Consider the following 21026-nt stretch of genomic DNA (forward strand, 5'->3'; position numbering starts at 1 on the left):
GCTCGTAATAATCTTCCACACTTCCTCTTCAGTACTTATCTGGGCTCCCTGCTTCTCCCCTTCTTCCCCCAAATTTTCAAGTTGGCTGCTAGAGTGATCCTTTTAAGATTTGAGTCAAACCAGAGTGGGCATCTTCCCAGAACAATCTGAAAGCCTTCTGATTCACTCAGTGTATAAGCCAAATCCTTACAATGGCCCTATAAGACCTTAGCTTGGGGATTTCACATTCTCTGACCCTTCTTCACTGTGCCCAGGCACACTGGCTTCCTGGCAGGTCCTTGAGTATGCCACAAAAAAAAAAAAAAAAAAAAAAAAAGCTACAGCCTTGCACTGGTTGTGCCCTCTGCCTACAATGCTCTTTCCCCTGATTCCCATGTGGCTCATTCCCTCACAGACATCTCTAATCAAATGTCCTGTCTCACTGTAATCTTCCCTGACTCCCTTTTTAAAACTGTCACCACCTCATTGGCAGTATTCCCTGCTCCCTTCTTTGTTTGATTTTCCTTCATGATCTTATCTGCCATATATATTTCACTTATTCATGACCCTGTCCACCCCCCTCCCAAAATATAAGCTCCATGAATTAGATAGTTGCTCTCCAATTAAGTCACTAGTGTATATTCCCTGTGCCTAAAAGGGTGGCTGGCATACACAGTTGATTTTATTTCTTTTAAGATTTTATGTATTTATTTGACACACAGAGAGAGAGACCACAAGCAGGGGAAGCAGCATGCAGAGGGAGAAGGAGAAGCAGGCTCCCTGCCAAGTAGGGAGGCCAATGTGTAGCTGTATCCCAGGACCCTGGGATCATGACCTGAGCCCAAGGCAGACACTTAACCAACTGAGCCACACAGGAACCCCTACAGTTGATTTTAAATTAATTGACCTGACCCTCTCTTACTTTGCTTTACTCTGATGTCAATTTCAGGTAAAGGATGTCTATGGGACAGACTTAATTCCCTCCATTCTTCATATTATCTTCATATCACAATAAAAATGCCCTTCTGTAGAAAGTTAATCCCTCACTGTCCATTCTTTGGATATCATTTAGAAATGTTCATATTATCTTTAAGAAGTAGTGTATGGAGACACCTGGGTGGCTCAGTAGTTGAAAGTCCGCCTTAGGTTCAGTGCATGATCCCAGGATCCGGGATCCAGTGCTGCATCTGGCTCCCTGCTGGAGCCTGCTTCTCCATCCGCCTATATCTCTGCCTCTCTCTCTTTCTATCTCTCATGAATGAATGAATGAATGAATGAATAAATAAATAAATCTTTAAAAAAAATAGTGTATGAATGAAATGTAGTGTATGAATGAAAAATAGTGTATGAATGAAACTCATATTATAGGAAGCAGTTGCTTCTTTTAATTCATTTTTTTTTTTTGTAGATTTAAAGGAAGTAAGAAAGATGATATTCTGGGAGTTTCATATAATAGGTTGATTAGAATTGATGCAACCACTGGGATTCCAATTACAACTTGGAGATTCACAAATATGAAACAGTGGAACGTAAACTGGGAAATCCGGCAGGTACAGTGAAAGTTTTTGGCATCTTCAGTGTTGAGGCTATAAATGTGTGTTCCATCAGAATTGTAGATTACTCTGTTCGTGTATTTAGAACTCAGAAACCACAAGCATGTGGTAATTGTCTGCTAAAATAATCACATGCAGTTCTGGACAATTTACTAACAGGTATAGGCCAAATGGTTTTGAATTAACACCACAAGTTGGCTTAGTCTCCATATAGACTCTACATACTCTAAAATTGCTGAGCAGTTTGATTAGTTTCCTTCAACTCACCATGGGATTATGTAAGACATAGGCTAGTAATTACTTAGCAGAAATTACGTGAGATGGGACTGTCATCTAAAATGAATCAAAAAAAGCTTCATCTGACTGGCTGTCAAGAGGTCTAACTAGTTGAGGACTCAACAGCTCAACTGCCCACCTGGAGAACATTCCAGTCCCCAAAGGGAAAAACTGGTAAGAGAAGCAAGTGATATGAGCAGGGATGACTGAGAAAAGCCTTGCCTCCTTAGTTAAGGAACCCCCAAAACCTCTGCCTCCTATCAGTTGAACCCTAGGAGCTAAGTTCAAGCCAAGGCTATAGCATGGGAAATTCTAGATCAAGTCAGGGGCACCTTAGCATCCAGCTGATTTAAAACATTCCAATGTTGCTGGTATAGAACCTTGCCTCCTTTTTTTTCTCATTTTTCCAGTAGAAAGCCATCTACCCTAGAGGGATGGTAAGAGACTTACCTTTTTTTAAAGAACCATGGATTCCTCTCGGCAGGGCTGTTAACCATGTGGGCACTCCTCTATAGAATAGAAGCTTGAGATCAGGTGACCTCTATGGCAGTGGCCTTAAAACCTTGTTGCGTATTAGGACCACTTGGGGAGCTGTCACACACCACTGCACTGGCCACACACTAGACTAGTAAAATCCCAATCTCGGGAGGTGGGAGCCTTGGCAGCAATTTTTAAAGGACCACAGGTGATTCCAATGGGCAACCAAGGTTGAGAACCCCTGAAATCTGTTTCTTCTAGTGTTTAGAATTTATGACTAAACCTTTTATTCTCCATGAAAAAGTCTGTGAAGCACCCTGCCCCTTGAGAGAGGAAATGCTTAGGAAGTTCCTACATCTAAACAAGAGCAGCCAAAAGTATCTCTGTGTTGGGAGTTAGAATGTTTTGCTAGGTGTGCAGCAAAGTTAACACCACAAGAGGGCGCAGGGAGCAAAGACTTGTTTTCTGTAAGCATTTAATGGAAATGGTGATTGGGTTGGGTTTCTTGTGGATTTTGTTGGGCGGGTGGCAGCGGAGGGAGATCATCTGTAAGCCACCTATGCAGTCCTCAGCTCTGGGGCCGTAACAGGGCAGTTTTTTCCCCATTTTCCTTACCAGAGTGTGAGTTTACCTGTGCCTTCCTCTTGCAGGTGGCAATTGAATTTGACCAGAATGTCTCCATTGCGTTCACCTGCCTGAGTGCCGATTGCAAAATCGTGCACGAATACATTGGTGGCTACATTTTCTTGTCCACTCGGTCTAAGGACCAGAATGAGACACTCGACGAGGACCTGTTCCACAAGCTAACTGGTGGACAGGAATGAAGCAAAGCAGACCTGCCCACACGCAGAGGGTGAGCCAAATGTGGTCCTCCCTGGACAGATGGCATCGTTGGCTCACACAGTGTGTAGGCTGCAGACTGATGGACAACATATGCTCACCACTGGTCACTCAGATGAAGATCCTCATCTCATTTCAAAACAGACTGCCTAGCATATCCTCTTCCTCTCTTTACCCTGTCCTACCAGTGATGGAAGGGGCCTCAGTTGCCTTTTCTGTAAAACACGTGGGTAGGAGACAGGCTAGTACTCAAAGATTACACCATGGCCCAGCATGTGGCTACAGTTCTATGACTTCAGAACCCACAAGGATATGGCTAGAAGTTACCAGTGTGTTTTTCTGCTTCGTTGCTAAATCAGCAAAAGACAGAAAAGCACATGTAACCAAGGATATATCTTATTCTACAACTCAGGTATAAAAAGTAATTTGTCTTTCCTAACAGAACCACTTTTAGCTCCTATCTTGTGAACATGCAGAGGGAGTCTCCACATACACATATACTTTTTCCCTGGGGGTAGGGAGGGGGAAGATGGAGTTACTGGTACTACCTGGTGACAAAGGGTCAGAGCAGTGGCTTTCAATGTCATCAGCTCACAGTGACTTCTGCAGAAGTGACTACTGACCCATCTGGTCTTGGACATTTGTCCCCTTGGGTCACTTCTGCCACTGTAAGTCCTAGTCCATTCCTGGGGATCCGTCACCCACCTTTAAAGTCTTTCTTGATGACACAGGTGACAGAGGTACAGGGAAATCCATTCCTCACCCAGCTGCATGTCTCAGCTGCTTGTCTTCTAAGCTGGGGCTCCAGAAGATGGGTCCGGTTCTCTCTGTTTATAAAAACCATCCTCCCCACATCTCCAGGCTTACCATGGGGTCTCTATACCAGCTGGTCAGGAAGAGAAGAACAAGCTCATTCTCAAAGACCACCAAGTGCAAGGGCTAACAGTTTCCCCTACTGACTTCTGTCTACATTTTGCAAATCAGGAGCCAGTGATAGACTTCTGTTTTCTCTGCTTTTTTTTTTTTGCTCTGTCATCTCTACCTCAAGACATGAGCATGAGCCATCTCACCTGTCATTTTCTGCTTTAGTTTTTCAGCTTTGGGAGGAGTGGGATTTGAGAAGGAAAGAAGCGATATGGGGGGTAGAGGGAAATATCAGATGGCATTTAATTATGTTTTTATAAACGTTCTGCTGTCACAGAAAGGACTTGGGTTGCCAGGGTAAAGCAGAGGCTCCATCTCCATTTTGAAATCCTTTAGGATACAAAAGCTCTGGGGGCCTGGCCAGAGCTCAGATGCCCCCATTCATCATCTGTTGCTATATTTTCCAACAAAGACATTTGAGAAGAGAGATCTTCACAGCTCCAGGAGCCACATTAAGACAGCCTTGTCTAGGGAACCCCAGGCCCTGAGCTGGAAGCTGTTATTCCTCTTTCAGACTCTCCTTTGAGGTAAATGTTCGTGAAAACCCCCCAGGCACCAAGGTGAGCTTCCAAGGCCTCGTTTAAAGCTTGAAGGCAACTCAGGCCCTTGGAAAATCTGGTCCACATCATAAAGAACTTAGTTTGAAATGTTTTGTATGGAAACTAGTGCTGAGCATACTGTTCAACTTGGTGTTGGTCATTTCTGTGTAGTCTTGGGCTCCATGATTTTTACAACCTAAGTCAGGTCTTTACGAGTATGTCAGACCCTACAACAAAATAATGCTCCTTGATGTCACATTTTACCTATCTCCTACCAAGTACAGCTCTGCATCATTTACCAAAGTTAGACCTCCAGTGTGACCCTCTTAGCTTTTCATGGTTGTCTGACGTTGCCATGAAAACATTCAAAGGAGTTTTAAACCAAACTTTCCGGGGAACATTTCTCCCGTGACTACACTGCCACATCCCAAAGGAATAAACAAGTGTGTCAAGAAAAACCTTAAACGCTGCTATTCCAAAGAGCAACTTGAGGACTTTTTTATATTGGGTGCAAAAGGTCATGTGACTTCCTATGATGAAATTTTAAATTAATGTGTGCCTTTCAGCCTCCTACGCTTTCTTAACTACACTAGATGGGGAAATCTGCATTTATTATTATTTTATAGGACTTTTTTAATTAAATGCTTTATATAGATTTGAGTATGGTCTGGTGGTGTCCTCTCCACTCTGCTGTCTCTGAAAAAAGGTGAATATTTTCTCCCCCATGAAAAAGGAATGCAACTTTCAGGCTTAATCCATACTTTTCCTCACAATTCCGAGATTTGAGCTCATTCTTTCCAGTGAGGTTGACCTAGAAACCTCACTTAACCATTCACTTTAATTCCTTTCCCATTGAAGGTATCCCTAGATTCCTGACATGAGCTCTTTTTTCCCAGTACCTTTTGGAAAAAGCACCAGAGAACAAAGAAATATCCATAGGTGGAGGAGCATCAGAGGGCCTCTGATCTGATGGATGAATGTCCAGGACAGTTCTTTGATTTAGTGGTAGATAGTCCATAACAGGCAGTGATGTGCAGTTTATAGATGTGCCTTCATACAAGTCTCACATCAACCCGTTGGAGGACAGGAATGGTTTGCCTTCTTCATTTCACAAAGGAGGAAACAGAATCAGATAGCTGGTGAAGCACTCGCTCTAGGTCACACCACCAGTAAGCAAAACCAGAATTCAAAGCCAGCTTTGTCTTACTAACACTATCCAAAGACACACATTTTTGGCATTTCGGACTTTGTCTTTCCAGCCTTTATACCATCTCGTATGCTGGCTTTTGTTTTTGTATCTTAATATGATATCAATTAAGTCATTCTATATTCATGGAAATTAATTCATGAGATATTTACTGAGAAAAAAAAAGGAGCTATTTAAGTGCTGGCTGAATGCAAAGTATGGGGCCATGATTATTCTGCCCAAAGGCAGCTTAAAACTTCTGATGTGGAATATCATGCCTCCTCTTTTAAAACATTTTCTTTCTCTTTTTTCCCCCCACTTTCACCTATTTCCTTCATCCTCCATCCGCAACATCTGGCAACCATCAATCTATTTCTAGGAGTTTGTTTCTTTTCTTTTTTTAAGATTTTATTTATTCATGAGAGACACAGAGAGAGAGGCAGCAACATAGGCAGAGGGAGAAGCAGGTTCCCCATGGGGAGGCCAATGTGGGACTCGAGCCCAGAACCCCAGGATCACACCCTGAGCCAAAGACAGACCCTCAACCACTGAGCCACCCAGGTGCCCCAGTTTGTTTCTTTTAGATTCCACATATAAGTGAGAATATACAGTATTTGTCTTTTTCTGCCTGACTTATTTCACTTAGCATAATGCCCTCAAGGTCCATCCATGTTGTTGCAAATGGCAGGATTTCCGTCTTTATGGCTGAATAATATTCCACTATATACATACACATATATATTTTTATCCTTTTTTAAGATTTTATTTATTGAGACAGAGAGAGAGAGAGAGAGAGAGAGGCAGAGACACAGGCAGAGGGAGAAGCAGGCTCCATGCAGGGAACCCGATGTGGGACTCGATCCCAGGTCTCCAGGATCACACCCCGGGCTGCAGGTGGCGCTAAACCGCTGCACCATCGGGGCTGCCCATATATTTTATCTCTATCCATGTACCCAGCAATAGGTTGTTTCCATATCTTGGCTATTGTGAATAACGCTGCAGTGAACAGGGGGATGCAGATACCTCTTCAAGACAGTGATTGCATCAGCCTGGTCAAAAAGGAAACTGCAGGTGTGCCTGGGTGGCTCAGTTGGTTAAGCATCTGCCTTCAGCTCAGGTCCTGGGATCGAGCCCTGCATCAGGCTCCCTGCTCATCATGGAGTCTGCTTCTCCCTCTCCGTCTGCACCCCCTACTCGTGCTCATGCTCTCTCTCTCAAATAAATAAAATCTTTTAAAAAAAGGGATGGGGGAGGAAACTGGAACAATAACAGAGGAAAACCCAAGCCTCCATCTGAGAGTTGTAGGTCTCCTGTATGTAAAACAAGGGTTTGGATTGCATGATTTCCTAGAGCCCATTGCACTCCAGCATTCTTTGGTTGTGATCCATTTTCCCCCACAGTCAGGTTGAGGTACATCCCCCACTCCTGTGCATCATGCCATGCCTTTCTTCCAAAACTCTGGCATCACTCTGTCAATACTGGCCCATTTTCTAAGTCCGAACACATAGTTCTATAACTCAAATTTCAGAGCAGGTTGACAGGCTGTCATGACAGTCAAATAAGCCCCAGGGGCAAAACAGATACCAGGAGGTTAAATGGTAGTGCCAACCAATGTTAGAGCAAGTTAAATTTTTTTTATTAAGATTTGATTTATTCATTCATGAGAGACACACACACAGAGAGGGAGAAGCAGGCCCCATGCAGGGAGCCTATGCAGGGCCCAATCCTGGAACTGCAGGATTATGCCCTGAGCCAAAGGCAGACGGACGTTCAACTGCTGAGCCACTCAGGTGTCCCAGATTAAGTCAAATCTTGCTTCTGCCCCTGACCAAAGAATATCCTCAAAAATAATAGAGCTTAGAATGCCAACCTGTATTAGGGCTATCACTTGTGCTTCCCATAAGTCCTTTCAATTCAGCCTCTGGGAGAGAGAGGTGTTGTCAGCCTCACCGTACAAATTAGGAAATGTGGTTGCTGGCAAATGTTTCATACTCTGTGGGTATAAGGGTATAAGGGTTAGCAAGCGGAGACTGGATTTGCCAGTTTCACTGGTCTAAAAACTCCCACCATAGCCAGCATGGCATCAGTGAACACAATTGGGAAGATATCCAAACACCCTGCCCTCTGACAGGGATGAGCCAGCTCTAACACACAGCAGATCTATTGTGCACAGAGAGGTCAAGCAACTTGTCAAGGTCACCAAGCTAGAGTGTGGGAAGCAAGGATTTGAACCCAGACCTTCTGACCTAAGCTGTGCTCTTTACCACTGCTCTTGATAATCCAATGTGAGTGGCAAGGCCCCTTGGGTCCAGAGCCCTAGATTGAGGCACCTCGGTGCCTCAGAGATTGAGCATCTGCATTCGGCTCAGGTCATGATTCCAGGGTCCTGGGATCGAGTCCCGCATCAGGTTCCCCACAGGGAGCCTGCTTCTCCCTCTGCCCATGTCTCTGCCTCTCTCTCTGTGTCTCTCATGAATAAATAAATAAAATTGTTTTAAAAAAAGAGCCCTAGATTGTCTTTATTTCTGATAACCCCCCGAGGTGATTTCCATCACCACCCCCAACGTATTTGGGTAAGGCCTACAAAACTCCATAGACATTTTTTTCCTTCATTTACATTATACCAGATTTCGAATGTCAAAATAGTGAAAATTTCTACTAAATAACCTTCGGATCCCAAGATGTGGGATGGCCCACTTGCCCAATATGACATCTGACTGCACATCTGGGTCAGAGGTGGCATTCAGGAGGGTGGGAGAGTTCTGCCTTCTTCCCAGCAGAGGAAACACCAACCCATGACCGGAGACAACCCCATCCACCCCCAACCCCACAAATGATTGGCCTTGGTCCTGCCATTGCATGTAAGTGATTAGTGCCAATTCCATCAGAGAGAGGCAACTTTCCCTCAGGGACTGAACTCTGTTTTTAGAGGCTGAGTGAAATGTTTTTATTCTGACCTTTTCCTCCCTTTATAAATGGTTCTTTGAATCAGGTAGACATCAGAAGAGCAAATGGGCAGCCAAATACTCGGCAAGAAGCTGTTGAATAATCCATTCCTTATAAGCTTAGCAAAGTTCATTCTAGGACAACGGGCTGCAAAATGCTAATGCACTTGGGGTAGGTAGTGTGCACAGGCACACTCAGTCAGATATGAGGCCACAGGGGTTTGGAAGGTATGCCCTGCCTAGTATTCACAGAGCTTAAAATATATGAATGCATATCTAATATATCCGAGAACCTAATGTAGCCTATGGACCTACAGTTGTCAAGCCATGCTAGGTTCCAGCCAACAGTGTTTCAACCAGTTCAGTTAAACACACATATACACACAATCACACACATATATATTTTTTGTATTATATAAGCCATATAGTTGATATAATTTATTACATTTATTGTATATTTAAGTACTATTTACATATTATATTATGTAACTTATACATGTACATATATTTCTACCAGTTAAAATTGCTTAGCTACTAATGATGGAAAATTGAAAATAATAGTGGCTCAAACAACAGAGGTTTTTCTCTCTTCCACCTGAAACTCCAAAAGCAGGCCTAGGCCAATAAAGCATTATATACCACGTCAAGACCCACACTCTTTTATCTTTTCTATCCACTAAGCACAGCTTCTATTCACAAAGTCATCTCATGATCCAATATGGCTGCTTTGGCTCTAGGCATTATGTCACATGGCTTCAAATAACTATAAGGGAGATCGAAATATTTGGTCCTTATTCAAAGTTACCATAGGCTCAACTAAAAGTTAGAGTTCCTTTACTGATAAAGAGGGTGAGAAGAGATATTAGGAAACAGGTAGCTCCTTCTGCCATAAGGAGATATTAGGAAACAAGTAGCTCCTTCTGCCTAGCACATACTTACTATGTGCTAGGTATTACACTAGCTGCTAAGGGTAATATAATCCAGCAAGAGACAGACATCTGAGCAAATATTCTGTAATATTATATAACAGGCATTATTCTTGATATGTTAAAAAGATTTATGAGAACAAAAAGGAGAGAGTAGTAGTTTTTGTTAGTCAAGATCAATGAAGGAAGGATTTCCCAGAGAAAGGGACATTTAGACTTGGTCTTGAAGGATGAGTAAGAGTGGGGAGAAGGACAGGAATAAAGTCAAGCTTGAAAGAAGGGCCATTAGTAGAGAGAGAGAGCCAGTGAAAGTTCTTATCCTTGGGGTGCCATGATCAGACTTGCATTTTAGAAGTGTTAGTCTGGCAGCTGATGGAGAATGGGCTGGAAATTGATGGATCAGTTCAGAGCTTGCCTCCAAGCCAAATTAAAAGACTCTGAGGACCAGAGCTAAGCCAGTGGAAAGTGAGGTAGGGAGAACTGAGAGCCATTTCAGAAGTAAAATCAGCACACTGCAATTGTGGCCAATGCTATTATTTACCTACCAAAACAATTTCTTCTTTCCTACTAGCATAGCCTGATTTGGGCTGAGCCAGTATGTCCAGCCCCAGTGATGGATTTTTTGGGTTTTTGTTTTGGTTTGGTTTTCCCAGTGACGGATCTTAATGGTCTACACCAATTGTGACAATCCTCTTCCCAAACTTCTCAGTTTCCTGTGCAGATAGAGGTGGCTGTGTGACCAGTTCTAACCAATGAGGTCTAAGGGAGAGAATGTTGTGGAGATTTCTGGGGAAGCTTTTTCTACCCTGAGAGAAGGGAGATGCAGCTGGCTTCCCCTTCACCTTCCCCATTCTACCAGCCTTGAATGTCTGGATACGAAGTCTGGAGGTACAGCAGTCATCTTACAACCAGAAGGCAACAAGCTTGAGGATAAAGGAAATACACTAAAGATGAGAGAGCCTAAAAACAGAAGAAGTTTGTTTACCAATAGCTGCCTAATTCTGGATTCTTTGTTATAGAAGAATAAACAGATGCATTTAAGCCACTATTAAGTGAGTTTTCTGTAACCTGCCGCTGAATATATTCCGGATTGTGGTGAAGAATAAGGAAGTGAATTTGTAGAGGAACAGAGAAGAGAGTCAAGCCTGACCTACAGTGGATGGAAATCCAACCAGTAAATAAATATAAAGGATACTGGAGAGAGGGGATATCAGTGGGCATAGATGGTAAGTTTGGTTTGAGTGACCTTAAGATCTCCATCTCTCCTGACACGGTGTAATTCTATGAAGTATGTGTGTGGACCTTTGCAATGGTGCTGTTCTAAACATCCTCAGAACTACCCTTTGGAAATTCTCAGCAAAGCCTAGTTTGCCTTATTTGGGATGTCCTTGCTGTTGACAGATCTTCAGTACTTTCATAAGGGGTTCAATTTTTGGAACTACCCAAGACTAAATAAAGTGAGCTATGAGATTGTGACTAATAAAATATTTTGGTGAACAACTTAACAAACAAAAGTAGCCCTGGTGATTGTTTTGTGTGTGTGAAAAAACTTATTCTGAAAGCAATTCCAGAACAAGAATTACAAACGGATTTCAACACCTGAAAGCATCATTTGCAAAAGGACATGATCTACTACCTAACTTTGCTCAAGACCAACCCTTGCCAGATAATTTTTTTAAGTCATTCTCAGGAGCTGATGATTCAAATATCCCCCTCAAGTAAAATAAACAAGTATTTTCCATGTTCTCAGCTCTCCTAAAAAAGGAAATGATCTCAGAGTTATAATCTTGGGTTCTTTCCCAGACTTACTTTATGAAATTAATGCTAGTTCCTCCAGCAACAAAATGGAAATATAATATTATGTGGCTCCCATCGAAAAGAATTGGTCAGCAACTTCCTAGAATTTAGATGATCTCAAATAGATTCCATAAACACTTGGCACAATTAATAATAAGTAAAAAGGCAATTTTGTTACTAATATATTATTAAGGATTTATAATCATGTACTTAAAATCTATACTGTTTTTGGTGATGACAAAAAGCCAATCACTGTTAAAATTTGCTTTTCAAAAAAATACTTAATATTCCAAGTCTCTGAAATTATTTTTGTACCTTCTTTTCTTCTCAACCTGCCTCAACACCTACCATGAGCTGATGATTTGTAGCATAATGACCTGTACGTTAGTTACTGAGCACAGTGATGTCACCAGATGGGAAGAGCTTCATCTTCTCATGATGTCATTCTTCCCTTCTGCCCTAGGTGGAAAAATGCCCAATCCCTAGCCTTCTGAGTCCCTTCATGACCTCCAAAGGATTTGATTCCTGAAGTTTTTCTCCTCTCTTTGGCATCATTCACCTCTCCCCATCTCCTGGTACATTCCTATCCAGACTGTAAACATGTTCTCTGTCTATGCGGGTTTTTAAACATAGCTACAAATTCTCTGGATGTCTTACCATCAAGAGATGGGATTTATGTCCCCATCCCTTAAACCTGAGTAGGCTTGTGGCTGGATTGACCAATAGAGGACAGCAAAATAATGCTATGTGACTTCTAACTGTAGGTCACAAAGGCCATGTAGCTTCTGTTTTGTTCACAGGATACTCCCTTTTGGAGCCCCGAGGCCACCATATTAGGGAGGCCACAATTAGGCACTCCAGTTGACGGTCTCAGCAGAACCCAGCCCTCTAGTCAGCCTTACCCAGGTGCCAGACCCATGAGTCAAACCACCTTGAAGCCTCAAAACCAGCCCATTTAACAGCTGAATACTACCAGTGAATACTGACCACCAGTCAGTGCTATATGGAACAAAAGAATCATCCAGCCCCTCTATGACACATTCCTGACCCTCAAAAATCATGGAATAGAATAACCATTGCTTTAAGGCACTAAGTTTTGGGGATACTTATTGGTAACCATAGACAACTACAACAATATTTCCCGCCTTATAAAAGGTTTGAACTCTGCCCCATTTTTCTGCTCCTGCTCACAGTAAAAACTCTCCAAATAGTTAAGAAGGCTTATATATATTTTCTCATGCCCTTAACTCATTCCTCTTTGGCTTCTGTCCCTCCCCTCCCTAAACTCTACTCTTGCCCAGGTCATAAATATCCACCATTACTCAGTCTGTTAAAACTTGGCTGGCTGTGCCCTCCTTAATGAAACATTGTTCTCTCTCAACTTCCATGATTCCAAATTTTATTCCCACCTCCGTGGCTGCTCCTTCTCAGCCTACGAGGCTGATTCCTCTTCGCTCTGCTCTACCTTCAAATGTTGACTTGTTCCTCTTGTCTTCCCTCTCTACACCGTTGTCCTAGGTAGCCTCAGTCAGTCTGCTGGCTTTAAGTACCATCTGTATGATAATGCCTCCCAAATGTAACTCTCCGGCTCTGACCTCTTCCCACAATGACACAGTTGGATGTCCAGTTATCTCCCTCAGCATCTCTTTGTAGGTCTAACAGACATCTCAAACTTAATATGACCAAGACAGAGTCTAATTTTCCTCCCCTAAATCTGTTGCTCTTTTAGACTTCTCTTTTCCCAGTAAATAGTCTTCAGGTCCAAGAGCCTAGGGATTGTCCTTGAGACCTTTTCTCTATTCCCTCATGTATTAGTTTCCTATGGCTGCTATAACAAATCACCACAAATTTGGCGGCTTAAAACAACATACAATATTATTCAGCCATAAAGAGGAATGAAATTTTGATGTATGATGGACATTGGCATTAAACATCATGCCTAGTGAAATAAGCCCAACATAGGATAAATATCATGCAATTCCACTGATAGGAAGAATCTAGAATAGACAAATATAGAGACAGAAAATAGAAACAAGGTTACCAGGAGTTGGGGTGGGGGAGGGAAGTTATTATTTAATGGGTAGAGTTTTTGTTGTGATGAAGAAAATGTTTCAAGCATAGATAACAGTGATGGTTGTACAACATTACAAATGTATTTAATGCCACTGAATGGTACACCTAGGGAGTGCTTAAAATAATGCATGTTGTTATGTATATTGTACCACAATAAAAATATTGATGACATACACATTTATTCTGAGTTCTGGAGGTGAGAATTCTGCAATCAGTTTCCTTGAGTCAAATACAAAGTGCCAGGAGGGCCATACTCCCTCAGGAAGGATTGGGGACCATCCATTTCCTTGCCTTTCCAGCTTCCACGGCTGCATTCTTGCATTCTAGACCTCTTCCTCCATCTTCAAAGCCAGTAGCATAGCATCTTCAGTCTCCACATGACCTTCTTCTCTGTAGTAACTCTCCTCTGCCTCCATCTTATAAAGATACCTGTGATTCCACTCGGGGTCTACCCAGATTATCCAGGATAATCTCCCCATCACAAGATCCTTACTTAATCTCATATGCAAATTCCTTTTGCCAAATATAGTAACATATACAGGTTCCAGGAATTGAGATATGTGTATCACTGGGGGCCCATTATTCAGCCAACCACACCTCATTTCCAATCCATTAACAAATCTTGTGGATTCCACTTTCACAACATATTTCAAATGTGAACAATTATCTCCATTTTCACTGTCATCACTCTTGAATCAGCATCATTTCCTCCCCCATGAACACTTTCAACACCCCCCTAATGTAGCTCTCTAGCTTTGCTCTTGCCTACAATAGATAAAGCAACTAGAGGGACCTTTAACACAACCTTGTTGCATAATCACGTCCCTGCCCACCTCTCCCCTCTCCCACTATCCTCCAACCACAAAGATGTGCTTTCTGTGATTCATATACAGCCGGCTCTTTCCTGGGTTCAAATCTTTGCCCGTGCTATTTCCTGGAACATTATTTCCATGGCCCTTTGCATGCCAACTCCATCTCATCCCTAGGCCTCCATGCAAATGAAGCAATCTTTCCCCAAGACCAGCCCTGCTCTCTTCCCCAATTCCTTTTTTTTTTCCTAAGTAAAATAAAAGTTTATTAAACAATTGAAACACTCATTGGATATTGGATGATATTTGTTTTGACATATGGTAGTTAATTTTTTAAGGAAATACAAGGTTATTAGATTTTTTTTTTTTTAGCAGTAGGCAACTTATTTTTTTTTTTTTTTTTTTTTTTTAGTGGGCAACTTTTAATAACCCAATCTGCTCTCCATTGCAAAGTACACCAATTTGGAAAGAAGCTTGTAGACATATAAAATAAAATATTTGTTTTATTTGCCAATCCCATTTTTCTGTTCATTTTTTCTCAATAGAGGTAATAAGTAAAAGTTATAGATTTATTTTTATTGGTGTTCAATTTACCAACATACAGAATAACCCCCAGTGCCCGTCACCCAATCACTCCCACCCCCGCCCTCCTCCCCTTCTACCACCCTTAGTTCATTTCCCAGAGTTAGCAGTCTTTACGTTCTGTCTCCCTTTCTGATATTTCCCACACATTTCTTCTCCCTTCCCTTATATTCCCTTTCACTATTATTTATATTCCCCCACATGAATGAGAACATATAATGTTTGTCCTTCTCCGACTGACTTACTTCACTCAGCATAATACCCTCCAGGTCCATCCACGTTGAAGCAAATGGTGGGTATTTGTCATTTCTAATAGCTGAGTAATATTCCATTGTATACATAAACCACAGCTTCTTTATCCATTCATCTTTCGATGGACACCGAGGCTCCTTCCACAGTTTGGCTATTGTGGACATTGCTGCTAGAAACATCGGGGTGCAGGTGTCCCAGCATTTCATTGCATCTGTATCTTTGGGGTAAATCCCCAACAGTGCAATTGCTGGGTCGTAGGGCAGGTCTATTTGTAACTCTTTGAGGAACCTCCGCACAATTTTCCAGAGTGGCTGCACCAGTTCACATTCCCACCAACAGTGTAAGAGGGTTCCCTTTTCTCTGCATCCTCTCCAACATTTGTTGTTTCCTGCCTTGTTAATTTGCCCCATTCTCACTGGTGTGAGGTGGTATCTCATTGTGGTTTTGATTTGTGTTTCCCTGATGGCAAGTGATGCAGAGCATTTTCTCACATGCATGTTGGCCATGTCTATGTCTTCCTCTGTGAGATTTCTCTTCATGTCTTTTGCCCATTTCATGATTGGATTGTTTGTTTCTTTGCTGTTGAGTTTAATAAGTTCTTTATAGATCTTGGAAACTAGCCCTTTATCTGATATGTCATTTGCAAATATCTTCTCCCATTCTGTAGGTTGTCTTTTAGTTTTGTTGACTGTATCCTTTGCTGTGCAAAAGCTTCTTATCTTGATGAAGTCCCAATAGTTCATTTTTGCTTTTGTTTCTTTTGCCTTCGTGGATGTATCTTGCAAGAAGTTACTGTGGCCGAGTTCAAAAAGGGTGTTGCCTGTGTTCTCCTCTAGGATTTTGATGGAATCTTGTCTCACATTTAGATCTTTCCCCAATTCCTTTATATATCACATCAGCCTGTTATTTCCTTTCTAATTCTTAACTGCAATCTGCAATTATCTTATTCACTTATTTACTTATTTCTATTCACCAATACAGGCACAGCAACATCAGGGGAGTTCTGGCACTCCCAGGGACCCAGGCTGATAGCACCCACCTTCCAAAATACTGCCAATGCCAGAGGGGGAAGAGAGAGCCCTGGAGGATCTGACATCAGCAATTAAATGCAATGTCTGGAAGTGATGCACATGGCTTCCTGTTACAACTCATTGGTCAGAACAAAATGTGGAACATTCAATCATAAGGGGCCAGAAAGTACAATCTTACTGAGTGACCAGAGGGAGAAAAGCTGAATATGTGGCAAACGGCTCTAATGACCACCACAGGACCTTTTACAAAATGATCTCAAATAATGTTTCCAATGTCTTCTCCCTACACTCCTCCACCACACACCTCCCGCCATATTGAACTGCCCATCTCCTCAACGCACCATGTCTTGTCATACCTCCAGCTCTCACATTTACTGGGCCATATACTTACTTGGTAAGTTCTCCAAAAATAGCCACTATTCTGACCATTGATTGGTTTTGCCTGTTCTTGAACTTTACATACATTGAGCCATATAATATGTACTCTCGTGCCTGGCTTCTGTTATTCAACACAGTGTCCATGAGATTCATCTGGGTTGTTGTTGTTGCTTTGTGACTGTGTAGTAGCCAATTGTGTGACTATACTATGATATACCATAATTTATATACTCATTTTGCTATTTTAGCCTTTCAGGTTATTTTCAGTTTGAGGCTTTTATGAATGAAGTTGTTATAAACTTTCTTTTGGTGGATATATATGCTCATTTCTCTTGAGTATAAAGAGTGCATCTGCTGAACCATTACATAGCTATATGCTTAGCATTCATCAAAATGCCAGTTTTCCAAAGGAATTGTACCATTTGACACTCCTACCAACACGTATAAGAGTTCTATTGCTCTACATCCTTCCCAAAACTCCGTACTGTCAGTCTTTTCAATTTTGGTCATTCCAGTGGAGGCATAGTTGTTTTTCATTGTGGTTTGAATTTGTACTTCCGTGGGAAGTAATGACATTAAATACACGCTCATATGCTTATTGGATAGCATGTATTTTTTCCTTCAACAAAGTCTTATTGTGTGTGCAAGTCACTGTGGCAATGAGGAATAAATAACATCCAAGTTCTACAAGACTCTAAATCATCATCTTGTTTGTACATTTTGAATGCTTTTGCTTTGGGAAGAATTTTCTTTAACATATCAAAAATCTAAATAAATATACAGGCAAACTGTCACTGCTCCGTGGAAAATCCCAAATAAGGAAATACAACTGATCATAAACAAAAGAAGGGGAGGATACAGTTCATAAACACTCATTCACTCAGCAAATATTTCCTAAAAACACGCATTGTAGGCAGGTGCCACCAAACACTGGGATAGAGCAGCAAACAGGCTAGTCACACACCCTGGCCTAACAGAGCTTGTGTTTCAGCCTTATATGCCAAGACAGTAGGCTCACACTGTTGGTGACTGTTCCCTGTCTTCCACACCTTCTAGACTTGAGAACTGCTTGAAGGGCACGGTCCAGGTCTCGTTCATTTCTGGATCCCCATTTTATATATTCAGCACCTGGGGCATGCACTGCATCTTCTCAGGATGTGTGTGCTGAACCAATGTGTTTACTTTACAGATGAAAAATATGAAAGCGAAGCTGAAGAATACAGATATTATACCCAATTTAAAAAGTGGCAGTGTTAAAATGCAAACCCAGTATCTTGTCCCAGTTTTGGGACCTTTTTACTAACACGCACTACCGCAGTCTGTAATAAATTCCAGATTGTGCCTTGGAAAAAAAAAGCCCACATACTGTTTTGTCCCACTTCCTACATGCAAAATAAAGTGGTGGGTTAAGTCCGACCTCTCATTTCAGTGTTTTTGTTTGTTTGTTTTTAGATTTTATTTATTCATAGAGACACAGAGAGAGAGAGGCAGAGACACAGGCAGAGGGAGAAGCAGGCTCCATGCAGGGAGCCTGACGTGGGACTCGATCCAGGGTCTCCAGGATCCAAAGGCAGGTGCTAAACCGCTGCACCACCAGGGCTGCCCTGACCTTTCATTTCAGTTTGAATCTTACCCACTATGGGTTTTAACAGAATCTCAAGTGGTGTTTTTTCAAATTCTATGCATTTGACAAATCATTATGCTGAAAACTTACTGCTATTGAGGGATGCCTCAAGAGGAAGATACCATGAGTCGCAACCCATGACTATTTCATTCCCTGAGGATCACTTCCTCACAGGCAGGTCAGCCACGTCAGCGGAGCCCACTCAGACATCTCAGTCCCCACCACCTGAAGGCCTCTTTTCTGCATACCATTCCCCAAGAGCTGGCTGCCCAGAGACTTGACAACCTGGTACCGACTCCTCCCCCAGACACCCTCCCATTCCTCCAGCTTATCTCTGCTGTCAGAGAAGAATGCAGCCTCAGGCTTGTGCACTCCGGCTCCAGCACTTAGGGGAAGAACCCTCAGCAGAGCCTTCTGGCATTTGGAAAGCAGGGCCAGGGCCAGGACATCTGGCTGGAGAACCACCTGCCGCTTAGCGCAGCCGTCCTCAGCCCGTCCCAGGCTGCTACAACTGCGAACAGAGCTGGACAGACCCCCTGGGGGAGCACCACTTCTGTCTCTCGGGGACAACCCATATTAGGGGTATTGCTTTCTGGAGTTCTGGGGATAGGAGGGGGAGAGCCAGAGTCAGAACCCCTGGAGACTCTGCCCAGTGACCTGATGCTCATCAGGTATGTTTACTTAGCCGCACCTACGGGAAAAGACCTACAGTGCTGATGCCAGGGCAGGAGAGACCTAATCAACTAGGCAAAAGAGCCTACAGCCCAGAATAGATTAATGAGAATCAGGTCACCTTTCCTTCCCACTAGATTACTAGGATTCACCTCTGTGACCTCAGACAAGCCAATTTTCCTCTTTAGGGACCACTGTTCTCCCTCTAAAGTGGACAGGGAAGGGTGGAACCAGACAAGTTGTAAAGTCACATTTAAGGAAGAATCTACAAGTTGGATTTTGATCTAAGTTCAGAAAAGAAGTATGGCCAAGTATATAATTGATTGCTGGTGCTTTTTTTTTTTTTTTCCCTGCAGGCGTTGGTTTTACTAAACACTCTGACCTTGTGATCTTCTTCCATGAGATCATTCCCCTCCAAATCCATGAAAGTACTGGGAATCTGGGTTGGAAATTTCTCTGTGACTCATTTCTCTCCTTCCACTTCCACCCCAACCCCACCCCCCATACCCCTTGTCCACCCCCACCTGATCTTGTTCAATGCTGTGATGCTGGTGGGCCTGAGAATTCAATGTTTATGGTTTTGAGTCCTGCCCCATCCACTCTTGGGCACTGCAGAGGACATTGACTTGCTGCGTCCTCTTCTCATTCATTTGTTGAACATTTCTCCCAAGGGATACTGAGAAAAACAAAGTGGCCCAGTTCTTAGGAAGTTGAATCCAGGGACTCCTGGGTGGCTCAGCAGTTGAGCGTCTGCCTGCCTTTGGCTCAGGGCATGAACCTGGAGTCCCAGGATCGAGTCCCAAATCAGGTTCCCTGCATGGAGCCTGCTTCTCCCTCTGCCTGTGTCTCTGCCTCTGTGTGTGTGTGTCTCTCATGGAGAAATAAATAAAATCTTAAAAAAAAAAAAAAAAAAAAAAGAAGTTGAATCCATTCATTAAGGAGAAGCCTTGCCAGTCCACCTGATGGCAGTTAGCCTGGGTCACCTGGGAGAGAACATCAAGGGCAGGCCTGCCTGGGCAAAATCTTGAAGGGTGCTATTGCTGATGCTATAGATGCCCCCTCCTATCAACGTTGCTCGATGCATGCTCAGGACAGGCCAGGGGTGTCAGGGAGTTAAACCACAGGAGGAAACCTCAAGCCAATGAGAAGCAGAAGCTGGTGGGTAAAACTCTCAATTCCTCACCACTTCATCCTGAGGTGTGCTTCGCGGAGTCTCACGGGGTCCCAACGGGATCGAGTGACCTGCTCATTAACACAGCCGCGGTGCCTTCCCTCCCCTGTCTCACTTCCTAATCCCTCTCCATGCTCTTTAGGGTCACCTCCCAATTTGCTTATCTGTACCATGGGAATAATAGTACCTGAGGAGGACTCAATGAGATAATACATACGGCATTAGGCTCTGACTATAGTAGATGCTTGGTTTAAAAAAGGTGGTAGTGGTGACAAGCTGAGTACACCCACTGGGGCAAAGCCAACCAGCCACCTGGGCAAGACCAGTAAGCAAACTCTGCCATGAAGTATTTACCATCAGACTCCCCAACTCAAAAGCCCAACTGGGAAGCCCACCAAGGGTGTGTCTGCTTGGATTGGGCATGACAAGAGCAAACCAGACAGCCAAGCTCAGACACTGGGTCATCCTGTCCAGGCCAGGCTGTCCAGGCCGCCATTGGTGAACTAGCCAGCAAGCAGTGAGGACAAGATATTGGCTCAAAAGGCCTGGGGCTCTGGGTAAGTACAGGGCAATGACTTCAGCTGGGTTCCTCAGCCTCCTTGCCCCACTGTTGTGCAGAAGAGCACCCAACATTGCTTCCTGGGATCCTCTTTTATTGGCTTCCATGGGGGGCCAACTTCCTCTTCAGAGTCGCTGTTTCAATAGATTTGACCCCTCTCATCTGGGGAGCCCTGCCTATACTCCTCAAACCTCTCCTGGCCTATAGAGTAGACCTGGCTGGTTTAACTCTGTGAGAAGGTTGGCAGGGAGGGGCTCTGGGGTCTGGGCCCTGGGCCCCCTGGATAGTGACTGCGTTGCCCCAGACAGGGTTGTACAGAACAGGCCTCTTCCTGCCGCCAGCTGGGGCAGATGAAGGAATGCTTCTAAGCAGCAAGGCCCCAGGCTGGCTCTTAGGCTGATATTTTGAGGCTTTTGAGAAGGCCTCAAAGGAG

The 21026-nt window shown here is 43.2% G+C and overlaps 1 protein-coding gene and 1 long non-coding RNA gene across 3 annotated transcripts in view; one reads left to right on the forward strand and one right to left on the reverse strand.

Annotated features, from left to right (window-relative positions):
- FERMT1 (FERM domain containing kindlin 1) overlaps positions 1–5246 on the forward strand; it is a 36539-nt gene extending 31293 nt beyond the window's left edge. For both annotated transcript variants that reach the window (XM_077872253.1, XM_077872254.1), the window contains 2 exons: positions 1388–1529; positions 2936–5246. In XM_077872253.1, coding sequence (XP_077728379.1) covers positions 1388–1529; positions 2936–3109 — 316 coding nt within the window. In that variant the 3' untranslated portion in view covers positions 3110–5246. The remainder of the gene's footprint in view (positions 1–1387; positions 1530–2935) is intronic.
- LOC144297981 (uncharacterized) overlaps positions 1–12639 on the reverse strand; it is a 40815-nt gene extending 28176 nt beyond the window's left edge. Inside the window, exon 1 of the long non-coding RNA XR_013364995.1 lies at positions 11791–12639. This is a non-coding gene — a long non-coding RNA (uncharacterized LOC144297981). The remainder of the gene's footprint in view (positions 1–11790) is intronic.
- Positions 12640–21026: the final 8387 nt, after the last annotated feature.

Source organism: Canis aureus, chromosome 26 (assembly GCF_053574225.1).
Source record: "Canis aureus isolate CA01 chromosome 26, VMU_Caureus_v.1.0, whole genome shotgun sequence".
NCBI lineage: Eukaryota > Metazoa > Chordata > Mammalia > Carnivora > Canidae > Canis > Canis aureus.